A 12048-nucleotide genomic window follows, 5' to 3' on the forward strand; every position below is an offset into this window, starting at 1 on the left:
CTTGACCCTCAAAATAATGGTTATCAAACGATCCTAAGCTGCTTCGTGCTTGGGCTGTTGCATGTGAGAGGAGCCACACAGGCTCATATTTTGTCCTATTCATTTAATTCATCCGAGGTGATGCTCTCACATGCAACAGCCCAGGCGCAAAATGCCTACTGCGATGGTCCCTAGCAAATCCCATAAAAAATAAATATACCTCTTTGTTCAAAATAAATAATCCTAGCAGCATTGGGATATACGCAGTGATTGGACTAGTGGTGCTCGACCACATCACCCACCATAGTTCTTAGCATACCAAGACAATTAAAAACGATTAAAACTTTTAATACGATGATTTATTGAAAGGGAAAGAGTACCCGAAAGATTTTAAAACCAAGAAACACTTCAGTTCTCCCCTCTCATACATTTATTTAACCTACGACTTCGGTTAGAACGTCATTTCATTTTCCTCTCTCTCTCTCTCTCTCTCTCTCTCTCTCTCTCTCGCTCTCGCTCTCTCATCTTTATTTTTCTTCTGCTTTCTCTCGGGCCTCCTAATCTCGCTACATCTGGTTCTGAAATCCAAGCTTTCTTATGAACTTTTTTGGGAATTAATGCTCTGAAGATTTTCTCTGTTTTTTATTTCTTACTTCTCGACGGGAAAAAAATGCAGAGCCGGGGATCGAATCAAAGGCTATCTGGTTTAGTCTACCGATCTCGGATTTCTTCTATGATGCTCGCAATGATGGCAACAATGGCTTCTATTTATGTTGTAGGGCGGTGAGATTTCTCTTCTCTGCATTTCATTTCCCCTTCTTTCTCTACTCTGATTTTTCTGATTATCTTTCTAGGGTTTTTTTTATAGATCCGTGGTGAAATTTCTTGAATGCCATGAATTTCTTCATGTTTAATCCAATCCCCCTTATGGTGCTAGTCGTTTTTATGAATGCAAAGTATTTTCTTCATTTGATGGGAGCTTCTGGATTTAATTTGCGTTTTTTTCCCCTTATTTTGAGATCAGCCTTTGGCAGGATGCAGAAAGCAGGGTTTACCTCATTAAAGAGCTTGATAGGAAAACTGGTCAGGTAATTTTTTGCTTTTTTTTTTTTTTTTTGTAATAATTTATTTCACAACCTCTTGTTATGTTTTTAAAGTTATATACATGACTTTCAGTTATTGATACTATTTTGTGGTAGATGGAATGTGGGATTTTTTTTTTTTTTTTTAATAATATTTTTGGCGAAATGATATAAGCACAACCATGTTTTAATAATTGCACAAACCCAGCTTGTCTTTTCTTTTTTAATTGGCTTGAGAGAGCTTTTTGGGAACTGTAATAACCATTGACACAACCTCTTCTTATCTTTATAAAAAGGTTATTAACATGGTATTCAGTTATTGATAATATTTTTTGGTGTAAGGAATGTGGGTTTTTTTTTTAATATTTCGGGGAATGATATCAGCACAACCATGTTTTAATAATTGCACAAACCCAGCCTGTTTTTTCTTTTTTAATTGGCTTGTGAATTGTGATAGCTTTTTGGGAACTGTAATAACCTTTGACAGCTCTTTAAATACTAAAAGACAAGATGAGGTAGTGAAAATATCAAAACATGGCTGTGCTGATATCATTTCCCTATTTTTATTGCTATCATTGGTATTTTGCATTCAACAATCCCTGCCTTAATAAAGCTCCCCTGATAATTAAATTTACAAGAGATTTCCTATTTCCAGGGGCAGTCAGCTATATCAGTTGATGACACACTGAAAATCATAGCTTGCAAGTAAGTTGAGTGTTGCAATTGTCTCTGTTGGTTGCTTCAGTTTTATGTGCATTGTTTTTATTATGTTGAAGGTTTTGACCATAGCGAGTTTATTTGTTATTAGGGATCAGCAAAAGAAATTATCGACCCTCGAGATGCAGCTGGCAGCGGCTAGACACGAAGGTTTTGCTGGAAAGTACTTGTCAGAGGGCAATGGGACTCATCCTAGAAAAAAGTTGCTGGCTGTGATAGGAATCATTACAGAGTTTGGCCGCAAGAACAATAGAGATGCAATCCGAAAGTCATGGCTGCCAACTGGTAGAATACCCTCCTCTTTGTGAGTTTCTTCCTTTATTTGCCATCACATCAAGCTTGCCAAATTCTATGCAACAACTATCTTAGTAATGTTGAAATGTAGAGAGTTGGCTGTTTTCTTCTTGAAATGCTGAGGCATTGGTTCGTGTGTTCTTGGTTGCAAGGTATCAAGATTTTAGTTTTCTTATCGTAACCTTAGTTATAATGATTGAATAGGCTGCACATTGATATTGCGATTTTTGGGCATGGAAACATTGGAAATATATATCTTATATAACACTTCGTGTACTTTAATATGCTACTTAGCTCTTTCGACGGTGTTTCTCTTTGTCAGGGATTTTTTTGTTGAGAGAAGGCAAGAATATTATTAAAGAAAAAGAGCAGGGGAAACCCCCAGGACTGAGATGGTCTACAAGCAATCCATGCAATACCTGAAAACAAAAAAATAAGGAAGGAGAAAAGAGGTAAAAAGAAAGTGCAAAACCCTGTAATGGGGGAGGAAGCCTAGAGTTGCTGTTAGGGACAATTTAGATGTTACATTGCAAGTTGTCTATTTTATCGGGAATATGTGATGCCATTTTCACTTCATCAAATGCGATTGGGGTTTTAATTAATGAAATATTGTAGCGATTAGGAAACAAGAATTCTTTTTTCTTTTCTTTTTTTGTTGTACGGCCACAAAAAATTTAACAAGCGAAAAAAGGAGTCAATAAACCCCGGAGACCAAAGTCGTTAGAATACAAACCAAAATAAAGATAAAGAAAAAAAAACTTCTTTTTTTCTTTTATTCACCATGTCTTAACATCAAGTGAAGGTATTTTAGATTCGACATTCCGTTTCATAAAAGACGCTACAACTGGAGTGTTTTTTTTTTTTTTTTTGATAGTTAAAATTTTTTAAAAATCCAAACAATAAAAAAATTGTTAAAAATTCGAACAATAGTGTCATCCTCTACAACTGAATCCATCATAACACATCTAGGCTATAAAGATCCAACATTTACTTAAAGGAAAGTCATTGTCAACTGAAATGCCTGTGTTGACCTGAATAGATGAAAAAAATTTAGAGACTAATTTATAAGATATTTTTACCGGACTTTTGGGATATTATAATGTGTGGACATTATAGAATTTATGAATTTTTAAAATTGGAAAAATACCCCATTGTTTGGAAGCTAAGATTTTGACCTAGCCCGAATTGACTGAAAAAGATCGAGTTTTGTAATAGAACCGAAAAGTTGACTTTTTATCTTATTAGAATTAGGTTTCAAACTATTTTTAATAAATCATGATGGGGGGTATCCCCCTATTTACATGTAAATCTTAAGGAAATGGACATTTACTTAAACGGATCTGCTTGTAAATACCCAATTCTAAGAAGAGGCAAGAAGAAAAGAAGAGAACTAAGAAGATGTGAGACAAGGAGAAGAGAAAAAAGGTAAACGTGTTTCCTCCGAAATAGGACGAAATCCAGTATACGGGCTGAAACATGACGAAACGTCGGACGAAATGGAACGGAATCCGTTCTGGATTTCCAGGCAAAATGAAATGTTTCGGCCGTTTTGGCTGAAACAAAATGAAATCGATAATTATGGGTAAGAGGAAAGGGATGCGAGAGAGGGTAAAGAGGAATAAGTAGTGGGCCATCGTAGTGGCCAATAGGATATAAAATAACTTTAAAGGATTAAGTAATGGGTCTTGGTCTTGGTGCATGTGCCTTGTGGCTTGTGTCACTACCCTCTGAGACACATGAAATGCAAATAGTAGTGTTGCGCACTCGTTGGTGTGAATAATTATAGCAAATGATGCAATCCTTAATTCTTTTTTATTAACTAGTCGAATCCTTGTTCCCAGTAGGGCTGCAAATGAACCGAGCCGAGCCGAGCTTTGGGGTGTTCGGGCTCAGCTCGTTTAGTTTTTATGAAGGCTCGCGTTCGGCTCGGCTCGTTTAGTTTTCGAAAAAGCTCGGCTCGGCTCGGCTCGGCTCAGCTCGTGAAATATTCGAGAAAGCTCAGCTCGGGCTCAGCTCGGCTCGTTAAGTGGAACAAACCGAGCTTAAGCTCGGCTTGTCTCAAGGAGACAAGAATGATAAAAACATACATTTTGTGGGATTTGAACCCAAGCCCCCTCTAAATCCAATGCCTTAATCACTCGGCCAAACTTTCAATTGTGATAAACAACCCACATTCTTTTATTTTATATATAAAAAACAAACAGAATCCAAGCTTTAAAGCTCGGCTCGGCTCGTTTATGAACCAAGCCTAAAAAGCTCGTGAGCTTTTCCGAGCCGAACTATACAAAGCTCAAGTTCGGCTCATTTATTTGGCGAGCCTAATTTTTGGGCTCGGGTTCAGCTCGTTTGGTAAACGAACGAGCCCGAGCCAAGCTTTTAACGAGCCGAACCCAAACATGTTCATGAGCCGGCTCGGTTCATTTGCAGCCCTAGTTCCCAGTAGTCATCAATGAATTGATTAATTTATTATTCTCTGTCAATTGCTGTATCCATGCTAGAAAACTTGACTTTTTGTAAAATTTATGATTACTCATATTCTAATAAATCATTGCCATTCAGAAAAAGAAAAGAAAAGATGTGAACTTTTGTATGTAGAGTTGAGGCACTTTGTTTCAATACTCCACAATGTGTTATATCTGTGTTTTGAAATGACTTCTGTGGCTACAAGAATTATTTCTTTTTCATAAGGGCTAAGACTAAAAGATATTTTACTTTAATCCATGCAGGTTCTGCACTGCAAAAATTGAAAGAAGATAAAGGCATCATTGTTCGATTTGTCATAGGAAGAAGGTTTCACTTTTTTTTTCCACTATTAACGCTTACAAGAGATATATTACATGTTTGGAGATTTAGTTTTAACTAGGCATTCAACATGGACGTGCAGTGCGAATCAGGGAGACAGTCAGGAGGACAAGGCTATTGATAATGAAAATAGGCAGACCAATGACTTCATTATTCTTGTAGGTTCAGCTGCTCTTTGAGATACATTTGAATCATGTTTATGATTTTTTTATAATGGCACATATCTTCAGGAACTTTATACTATTGGATGCATCAAACTCTCTCCAATTTTAGTCATCTATACTTAAGAATTTTTGTTAAAAATATTGATTATAGGAGTATCAAACAAAATCACTTGTAGCCCTAATCGGCTAATCCAAACATGCTAGGCCGCTGTTTCCTTTTGTCCATTTATGTAAGAAATAATGGTACCCAACAAATTCTGTTATTGATAGTTGTTGGATGAACCAAAATATTGGATGTTGTAACTTGTATCAGATGCAAGCAAATGATTCAGAGGCTAACCCTATATGATTGAAAAATGCATATTCCCATTTATTCATCTCTCCATCACAGGTTATAATATTTTCTCTATTCTCTTACAGAATGATCATGTTGAGGAATCTGAAGTGCTTCCAAAGAAGACAAAATTGTTCTTTGGTCATGCTGCAGATACATGGGATGCTGAGTTCTATGCCAAGGTTAATGATGATGTCTATGTTAATATAAGTAAGTATCCCTCCATTTAGTATAGAATTTGTGACAGTCGAATCTAGTGATGGAGTAATGGGAATTCTAGTTAGAAATCTAGACCGTGTCTGGCTGCCAGGATTTTTTTTTTCATGATAAATTAGTGTCTCCTAGTGGTAAGAGGCAGATGGAGCAGGTGGGAGAAGGAGAGATTTGAGAGGGCGCGATCAAGTTGAGGGTGAAAAGTAGCTAAAAATCAGGAAAAGTCCATCCTATTTTGAGGAAAGTTTTTTGTTTCCTGATTTTTAGCAACTTCTCACAACTTGGAGATGCTAGTTTCCTGATTTTTAGCCACTGCACCCACCCTACCCCTTCTCTCACCACGTGGAAACAGTAGTTTATCATGAAAAAAATTCATGGTAGCCAAACGTGCCCCTAGTGGATGCTTCATGTCAAATCTCTAATGTGGACTTCTTATAGAAAAAATGTGTTTCATGGTACATTTGTGACACTTGTTGACACAGCCACAGGGACTGGTTTTTAAATTACCCTTCAGTCTTTTATGCTGTATCTTCTTTATTTATATACCAGGCATTTCTTTTTAACTTGTGTGTTTATCTGGGCCATGGTTCTCAAACTCTGCTATAGACTCAAAAATCACCTGAAGTGACTCATATCAGATCAAACCTGGGAAAAAAAATCTTGTTTTACAAGGTTGCGTATGAAAAAAACTAGAACTGGCCTCACTTGGATGAACTTTTGTACAATTTGGTGAATTAGAATTATTGGCAATTTGGTAATGTTGGTCTAGTACATTATTTGATATCATTTTTTATTTCTTTCTTTTTCCAAAAGAATAATCAGTCTATGTTTCTATTTCTTTCTCTTTCCTAAACAATAATCATTCTATTTTAAACTGAAATTTGATTGAAACTTAAACATATTTATCATAATTTAGATGCTGTTTCTTATACATGCCATTTCAAAATAATAATAATAATAATAATAAATAAGAAGAATAACATGCTGTTTCTAATAGAGACTAATATTTGAGACCCCTTGTTTTTAGTACACCATCCTCTTAATTTTAAGTTTTTAACTTCGCTTGTTTGCTATTAATTCCCAACAGGCTGTCAACAACCAATGAGAGATGCTTAAAATAGAAGGGCATATCTGTCCAATCAAGCTCTGCAAGATCAGATCCCTTTAATAAACTGTAAATGAAGTTTTCTTCTTTTGATATCCAATCACTTTTTTAGGTTGGCTCAGTAAAATGTTGAAGGCTTATATGCATGTTATAGTTGTAGTTGATATTTGATCTAATCTTGTCCAATTCACAAGCTTGCAAACCATGATCAAAAGGAAGTATATTTGCTATATTTCTATTTATGAATGTCTACATGATGCTATATCTCAAAATTGTTAGTAAAAGTGTATGTTTAGGCATTCTGGTTAGGGTCCATGGACCTTGTCTAAGGTCTTGTGTTCAATTCTGGCATTCTGGTCTCCTAGGCTACTATCTGAACATGTCACGAAGCCTTAGTTACGTATTGTAGAGAAGTGTAGATTTGTTTAGATGGGCTTTTCATGATAGGAATAATACTGAATTAAAGCTGGCATTAACAAAAATGCTTATGCTGGCTTGGTGATTTCAGTAGAATAAGCAATTGTGACAGAATGCAAACTGTACCAGCATAGCTTATGTTATATTTATTCCACAGATGCCCTTGGAGCCATGCTTTCAACTCATTGGGATAAGCCTCGTGTGTATATTGGTTGTATGAAATCAGGCGAAGTTTTCTCTGAACCGTGAGTTTAGTCAAGATTTTGATTCAATGATACATTTTCTAGAATATGATAGGTAGGATGTTTTAACTAAATCTATTTTATAGTCACTAACTTTCCATTGGTAGTACAGGAGTCACAAATGGTATGAGCCAGAATGGTGGAAATTTGGCGACAAGAAATCGTGAGTGATATTATATTTACTCCTTCTTGTACCCGGACTTCAAAGATAAACACTGGCAAAAAACAGTCAGATTTCATCTCTAGCATGCATAGCTTCAAAATTCACAATCATATTTCAAACTTTGAAAACAAAATGAATAGTTGGTAGACGGCTGGTTGAATCAGACATTCTTTGGTGCATACATTTATGATTCATCTGAAAGATGAGTTTAATTCATAATGCCACATATCAAAGATTGGCAGTTGCTCCTACCTTTGGTTATTTTAGAATTTTTTTCTTCAATGCCATTAATATATTAATTTTGTATGGACCATTTGCTTTTATTTTTATTATATTCTGTCTTGAATTCTTTATTACATTCCCATGCTCAAAAGCATGTATGTGCTTCCTCAAAATAAAAAGAAAGAAAAAGATTTTATGTACTTACATGCATCCATACAGCATAAAACTGTGAAAAAATATATATGAAATAGTGCAGTTATCCAAAATGGATCTGCATGTGATTTGTTAACCTAGAATTATTCTTTTGTTCTAAACTTCTAATAGTACTTATTTTAATCTCCCTCTCTCTCTCATTTAAGTTTGCATTCTTTGTCATCCTTTTATCTTCTCCAAAAAAAATAAAAGCTTCTATATCCAACAGGTACTTCCGTCATGCTTCGGGGGAAATGTTTGTCATATCACGAGCTCTCGCACAGTTTATCTCTATAAACAAGTGAGTTTCTTACCATTCAAAAAAAAAAAAAGTGAGTTCCTTTTGAGCCTTGCAATTCCTTGCTTCCCTGCATTCCATGCAAGGTTTTAAATTTCGACCGAAATCCGAAATTTCGGGTTTTGGTGGAGAGACCGAAACCAAAATTGGGTAAAGTCGAAACGTTACAAAATTTCGATCGAAATTTCGTTTGCCCCGAAATTTCGGGCCAAAATTTAAGGAATATCTCCAAAATATCAATTGTTTATTGATTATTTAATATTATCACGAAATTTCGGGGCTTTCGTCGAAATTTGTTAACGGCTAAAATATTGCCTTATTTAATTTCGATCGATTTCGACAAAATTTCAGAAATTTCGGTTTCAGTGAGGACCGAAACGCATTCCGAAACTGAAATTTAAAACCTTGATTCCATGTTGGATTAAGATAGTGGGGCAACTCCATACCATTGGATAGTTGGGATTCAAATAACCGTACCTTTTTAGGGTTACTTCCTGGCTGGTGCTCAGGTTCTCAACCTTGAGACCATGGGTTCAAACCCAAAAGGGCCAAAGAAAATAAAGAAGAAAGATAACTGTGTCTCTTTTATATTGACTTGGCAGGTCGATTCTTCGGACGTATGCTCATGATGACGTCAGCGTTGGATCATGGTTGATTGGGCTCGATGTCAAGCATGTTGACGAAGAGAAACTTTGCTGCTCATCTCAGTCTTCAGGTCTATGCACCATCAATCTTCAAAACCCTGGAAACTTAACTTTTGATATTCTGTCAAAATTTTAATTAAAATTCCAATAATATATATTCTATAAAAGGCACTAACTACTTTTTTCTATCACCTGATGTTCAGGTCTCTTCACCCTCAATCCCCATGTTTTCATCAAAATTTCAAAGTATACATATTCTATAAAGGGCACTTAAAAGTTAAAACCACTAGTTCTATTACTTACCGAGATATGTTTCTGTTCTCCAATCTTTTTTACAAATTTTTCTCATTGTTCAGTTTTTGAAAGAAACAAAAAAGGAAACGTATTGGTGCCAAACATTTTTTTTTTTAAAAGTAACAGAAATTTTATTAACCAAGCGAAGCCAGAATTACATCCTTGGGGACAAGTTGTCCCACCAATGTAATTTACACAATACATTCCCTCCCCTGCGAAAAGTCTGTAGACCAAAATCACCACAATAAAATCCACAGGAGCTATTCCTCGTCAAAGGTTAGGTTTGGACCAACTGTGAACAAATATCGTTCTCGGAAAGGGAAAATCTCGGGATATATAATTTTTTGTTTATGTTTTTGGTGTTTATACTGTGTGTGTGTAGCAGAAGAGAAAATAAGAGAATTATTTGAATTTCTCCCAAAATTGTAATAGAATTACACATCACTTTTTTTTAATTTTTTTTAACAAAGGCACCCATTCAACCCACATATTTTCAGTCCTACCCCCTCCTTTATGCTTTTTAACAAAGGCACCCATTAAAGCCGCATAATTTCAATCCTAACCCCTCCTTTATGCTTTTTTAATAAAAAAAAGTGGACAAAGTCAACATGGTGGCATTTTTGTTTTTGCAAAATTACGGATTGAGTGCATATGTTACATAATACCAGGACACCTGTCAAAATATTGACAAATTCCGGGCACCTTAAGAGGAACAACATATTATGGAAACCTCTATAGATTGGAGGGCTAGGATCAGCCTATGGAAATGATTTTACGGACACAACCTATTGATGTTGTGTTCCATCACATGGACGGTTTGGATCAACGTATGATGTGGTCCGTACAGTACTTTGTCGGCCCATGCATTGCACGAGGTTTTTTACTAGTGTGTGTGATTTAAGAAAAAATATAAAATAAAAATACTGTGAGAATATAAAAATGAAAATATCGCCATATTTTTAAAATCTCGAGATTATTTCTGAATTTTGTCGTTTTATCAAAATGTCGCGATAAAAACGTAATATTTTGAAAATATTGGAGATATTTGTGACATAGGTTTGATAGCTAGGAACATGACCCTGGATAGGATAGAATGGAAGAAAATGATCCACGTAGAATAACCCGACTAGAACCAGGATTAGAGCCGAGTGAATTCATTTTACCTTCTTCATGGGACAAAGGCTTTGTTGAGTTGAGTTAAGTTGAGTTAAGTTGAGTTGATTTGTGACATAGGTTCCAAACATCGTCTATATGTTCGAAGTTCGCATATCATCAGATCCTGTTGATGTTGCATTTAACCATATTGTAAATTATGGGGAAAACAATGTTCAAACTGAAAGAATCTGATTGATTGTCTCTGAATTTCAGGTGCTATATGTGCAGCTGTTTGATGATCCAAGCAAGATTTTTACCCCTCAAGAAAATCTCAGACCATGTGTACAGATAGGTTCAATGGGTTCTTTTTACAGCCCCTTGGGATGTCTACTAAAGATCACACAGAAAGAATACTTCTAATCCAAAGCTGATGTCTGGTAACCTATTAGCGGCTCTGTGTTGAAGATTTGGCATCGCTTGCCACCAGAGATAGTCAGATGTCTACTCAAGATCACCGGAATATCAACACATTTTTCTTTTCTAATGCAGGTGATTAATTATATCTAGGATTCAAAAAGGTATACAAGAGAAGGGACTTCATCCTGAGAAATGTATCATGATCCATGTTGCAGGCTGATCTCACCTTACTTGCTAGATTATTTTTTAACACAGCCACAAAATGAAAAACAGATTCTTTTCTAATCTAATCTTGTTTTGTGCCGAAGCATCTTATTCATGTGCTACATATAGTATCAAATGATAGTTCTCGTTTGAAATTCTTGTTGCTTGATGTTAATGAAACTATGTTTGAAGAAAGATCTAAATTTCTCTTTTTTCCCTTTTGAGTTGATTTGATTGCACAATTTCTGGGGTTTACGTGGTATGTTTGGTTGCATGTTTTGATTAAGCTATTAGGAGATTACTTTCCTCGTCTCTCGTATCTGCCCATGTGGCATTGCTTTTGTCCCACCATCAAACAACTTGAAATTTTTTCGCTAGTAGAGTCTTGCCATTTAGCACTCCGTAATGACGCCAGACACTCCTTATTTTGGTAATGACATTCTTCACTACAAGACTACTTTAGTTGACAACCAAACACTCTTTACCACTACTTTACGAGGAGACCGTTTCAATGCTATTACACCCATTGACTAAGTGAGTTCTAATTCACCACTACCCGACAAGGCAACTACGTGCAACCAAACAGAGCCTTTGGGTTTTCTGAAGTACCAGACTTTGGACCGGGGCACTCGTTAAGGTGCATTGAAAACCCAAATCTACACATTCTTTGAGAAAAAAGAGACTCAAAAATCATTTAAAACTCTTAAATTTTGTGTAAATTTATGGTAGATTTAAGTTTTCAATGACCTTAAGGAGTGCCCCCGCCCATATCATCAATGTCTAGAATCTTGTTAACAAGTTTTCAAGGGCACTTGTTAACAAAACCCTTTTACATATCATCAATGTCTAGAATCTTTTGGGTTTTTATGTGAAAGTCACGGCAATAAACAGAAAATCAAGGTAAATCGCCCCGAAGTCCTCTCATAGAAAGGATGCCTAATAAGTGTAGTTTCTAGACGATGGCATCTTCGTAACAAAGGCTAATGGAGGATACGTGGTCAGATGGAGGAATTAGTATGTATAATAATCAACACAAGTATATACAATTGGGAGCTCTAATAATTAATATTATTAATTGAAGAAGCCTATCCAAAACAAGCCGAGTTCATTGGAAAGTTACAGACCATAACGTTTAAAGTGGGCCCTGCCTGCGCCGTATCCCGACAAATC

The 12048-nt window shown here is 35.8% G+C and overlaps 1 protein-coding gene across 2 annotated transcripts; it reads left to right on the plus strand.

The window, feature by feature from the left end:
- The first annotated feature begins 346 nt into the window (after positions 1-346).
- LOC143891549 (hydroxyproline O-galactosyltransferase HPGT1-like) lies at positions 347-10981 on the plus strand. Of its 2 annotated transcripts, XM_077396035.1 has the most exons (12): positions 348-762; positions 1004-1067; positions 1717-1766; positions 1870-2063; positions 4799-4862; positions 4957-5032; positions 5459-5582; positions 7265-7352; positions 7462-7512; positions 8156-8227; positions 8827-8939; positions 10531-10981. In XM_077396035.1, exons 1-12 carry the CDS (start codon positions 650-652, stop codon positions 10551-10553), a joined length of 1032 nt encoding a protein of 343 aa, XP_077252150.1. In that variant the 5' UTR covers positions 348-649; the 3' UTR covers positions 10554-10981. The 2 variants fall into 2 exon arrangements, with proteins under 2 accessions (XP_077252151.1, XP_077252150.1); XM_077396036.1 differs by lacking the exon at positions 1717-1766 and having other exon boundaries at positions 347-762.
- Positions 10982-12048: the final 1067 nt, after the last annotated feature.

The sequence above is a fragment of the Tasmannia lanceolata genome, unplaced genomic scaffold, assembly GCF_043159265.1.
Source record: "Tasmannia lanceolata isolate RefF3 unplaced genomic scaffold, GAP_Taslan_0.1 ptg000015l, whole genome shotgun sequence".
Classification (NCBI taxonomy): domain Eukaryota; kingdom Viridiplantae; phylum Streptophyta; class Magnoliopsida; order Canellales; family Winteraceae; genus Tasmannia; species Tasmannia lanceolata.

Coding starts and splice junctions, on each gene's coding strand:
- LOC143891549 (XM_077396035.1), top strand. CDS start 650: ATGCAGAGCCGGGGATCGAATCAAAGGCTATCTGGTTTAGTCTACCGA. Junction 1,068..1,716: donor TTGATAGGAAAACTGGTCAG/GTAATTTTTTGC, acceptor TCCTATTTCCAG/GGGCAGTCAGCTATATCAGT. Junction 1,767..1,869: donor CTGAAAATCATAGCTTGCAA/GTAAGTTGAGTG, acceptor ATTTGTTATTAG/GGATCAGCAAAAGAAATTAT.